The sequence below is a fragment of the Hibiscus syriacus genome, unplaced genomic scaffold (assembly GCF_006381635.1).
Source record: "Hibiscus syriacus cultivar Baekdansim isolate YM2019G1 unplaced genomic scaffold, ASM638163v2 tig00110206_pilon, whole genome shotgun sequence".
Lineage (NCBI taxonomy): Eukaryota > Viridiplantae > Streptophyta > Magnoliopsida > Malvales > Malvaceae > Hibiscus > Hibiscus syriacus.
In genome coordinates, this window is record NW_024062627.1 from 3,024,530 (window position 1) to 3,027,274 (window position 2,745).

Consider the following 2,745-nt stretch of genomic DNA (forward strand, 5'->3'; position numbering starts at 1 on the left):
TTTGGTCCGACGCTGGCATATATATTTACTATCATCATTGGTTTCAACATCTTCCGCCCATAACCAAACATGATGTAACAAATCCTTCATTTTTTTGGATTTTGGATACACAAACTTTGACGTCTTTAAGAAGCACACAATATCTTTTGCTTTATTAAATTTGATATATCGATTGTATGCAATTTAAGAATTCCAAAACAAACGTCCATCTAAAAAGATAATTCATTCAACACCCCCAAAACAATTAATGTTTTTTCTCATACGATTATCTACAGAATTGAATCTCTATTACACTTGAATATTTACCCACCTCATACGTAGGTATTAACAATATACACAATTGGCAGAGTCCATAAAGCAAGAATTGAAGTGCAGATAAGAAAAGCAGCGTTGATTTGCAAGTATTTACCCACTTAATAAGAAAGCAGCGTTGATTTGCAAGTATTTACCCACTTGACTTAATTTTCGAAGCTATCCCATAAAGAAGAGCACTTTCTCCTTGCAAATCCAACCTTCCTATTCTCCAAATCATAAACCACTTCAAAACCTTGTTGCTGATAGTTCCCCAGCGTTGCCCCTGGCCCACCACTCAACTCCTCCTCGTCACCACCGTTCATCAGCATCATACACCCCACATTCCTCTTCTTCCCTACTCCATCACCACCGTCCATGAATTCATAAAAGTAATTCCTCCTCGGCAAAGCCACACCCGATTCATTCCCCGCAAAATGAAACGTAATCCCCGGTACTTTGGTTACCTTGTCGTAAAAATAACACGGATTCAACCCGGTACTATCTTCTACCTCACTCGCCCTCTTGTAATAACGCCCCACTCGGTGATCGAACTCAGCCACCACTGACTCATACAAACTCGCCGGTAACATCGTGAATGTTGTCCCGGAATCCACCACCATCCCTCCACTTCCCCTTCTGTCCACCCTCTTCAAATTCTCCGGCGCCGGAATTTTCCTTTTCCCGACGGAGATACCCTCCAACCCCACGGAATAAAAATAAGGATGTTTAGGATTTGAAAGCATATCCGTGTAAACAAACTGGACAATTTTATTACCAAGCTGCTTTTCTTTGTCCTCGTGTCGACCAAGAATCAGCGGACTCGGTATCCTAACCTTGTCGGAATCGAACGAATGAGAAATTAAACAGTAGGAGAATCTGTTACCGAGTTGAGGAGACACCGAGGAAAGCTGAGCTGGCAAAGAGAGCCGCCCGAAACCGAACCCGACTACACCAACCGGTTCGCCCAAGGTGGTGTGGGCACAACCGAAAGTGAAGTTTTGAACGGAGAGGGAATTGGGGAGAGTTAAAGAGTCTTTATAAAGACGGGCGATTAAGCTACCGTCGCCGTACGCATAGTAAAACGGAGGGCAAGGGTAGGAGTTGCAATCAGACATTTCAATGTAGTCGAGGGGACAACGCGCAATGGCGCAAAGGTCGGAGGAATGGAGGGAAGAGTGAGCGGCGGAGCAGGTGGAGGATTTGCATGGGACGGCGGAGGCGGAGGCGGAGAGATTAAGAGGAGGAGACAGTGGTGGAGCTTTTGATTCGCAGAGAATGCATTCGAATGGGGAACAAGGAAGCCAAACGAGGTCGCTACCAGTGTCGAGGTAAAGCGAAATAGTCGGGGAGGAAGGGGAGCCAAGAGTGAAGGAGAGAGTGTAGTCACTGCCAGGAGAAAGAGGGAGTGGTACTTGCTTGTGACGGTGGTGGCGGTGGCGGAATCGGGATGCAGAGCGGGCTGATGTGGTTTTGAGGAGGTGGTGTGGGGTTGTGAATTGAGTTTTGGATAATGAATGAGTTAAAGGAAAAAACACCATCTCCGACGTTGAAACTGTAAGCCACCACCATGTTGAAAACAGTAGGCAGTAAAGCCAGCAAAGAGGAGATACCACCATGACTTGAAAACTGCAGGAAAAACAGAGTCCTTTCGGCTTGGTTTTTGGTTTACGTAGAAGACTTAAATTTGTAGTCAAATCATAAGAGAAAGAAATTAAAGGTTCTGGTTTGTTCCTGGGATTATCCATCTTTTCCTCTTTATATATATATCAATACAACCGGGGATCTTAATAAAAGCTGCCCGTTCTTAACTACTAATAAACTAATCTTTTTTAGGTCTAAATACTAATCATATTTAGGGATGGCAATTCAACCCGAATTCGATGATTTTGACCAGATTCAATTAGGTCAGATTTTTTTTTAAAAATTCGAGTTCGGGTGGAAAAAATCGGACTCAACTCGACCTAAAAAATACATATAATTTTACCCTATATATTTAGGGATAATTACAATAATACACTTCTAAATATAATTTTTTTTCAATTAAGTCATTATTTTTATTGAATAAAACTATTTTTTTTATTTCAAGTCGAGTCGGATTTCTAAGTCATATATTCGGGTCGGATGAAACCTTAATTTCGTCAAATCAGATCACGGGTGGAGGACCCTTTCTTTTCGGGTCGGGTTGGATGACCCAAAAACCTGACCTGACCCATTGCAATCCCTAATCATATTTGTGCGAATTACATTATAACAAATCTTTCCTTAAATTCATTTCACCTCTTTAATTCCTTTAAATTCAAGACTTAAGCTTTCTATTTTAATTTCATAAATTTTGATTCTTTATTCTTGTAATATCATAATCACTTCAAATAGTTAATGGATAGTTGTCAAGGTTAAATTACCCGCATTGTTTGAATTTATTGTAATATCATATCACAATAAATGAGTCAA

At 41.1% G+C, this 2,745-nt stretch overlaps 1 protein-coding gene across 1 annotated transcript; it reads right to left on the minus strand.

The window, feature by feature from the left end:
• Positions 1-208: 208 nt before the first annotated feature.
• Positions 209-1,910, minus strand: LOC120219297 (probable aspartyl protease At4g16563). The gene has a single exon (XM_039216117.1). The coding sequence runs from the start codon at positions 1,908-1,910 to the stop codon at positions 459-461; it is 1,452 nt and encodes a 483-aa protein (XP_039072048.1). The 3' UTR covers positions 209-458.
• Positions 1,911-2,745: the final 835 nt, after the last annotated feature.

Excerpts from the sequence above, each read along its gene's own strand:
- LOC120219297 (XM_039216117.1), bottom strand. The coding sequence starts at position 1,910 with ATGGTGGTATCTCCTCTTTGCTGGCTTTACTGCCTACTGTTTTCAACA.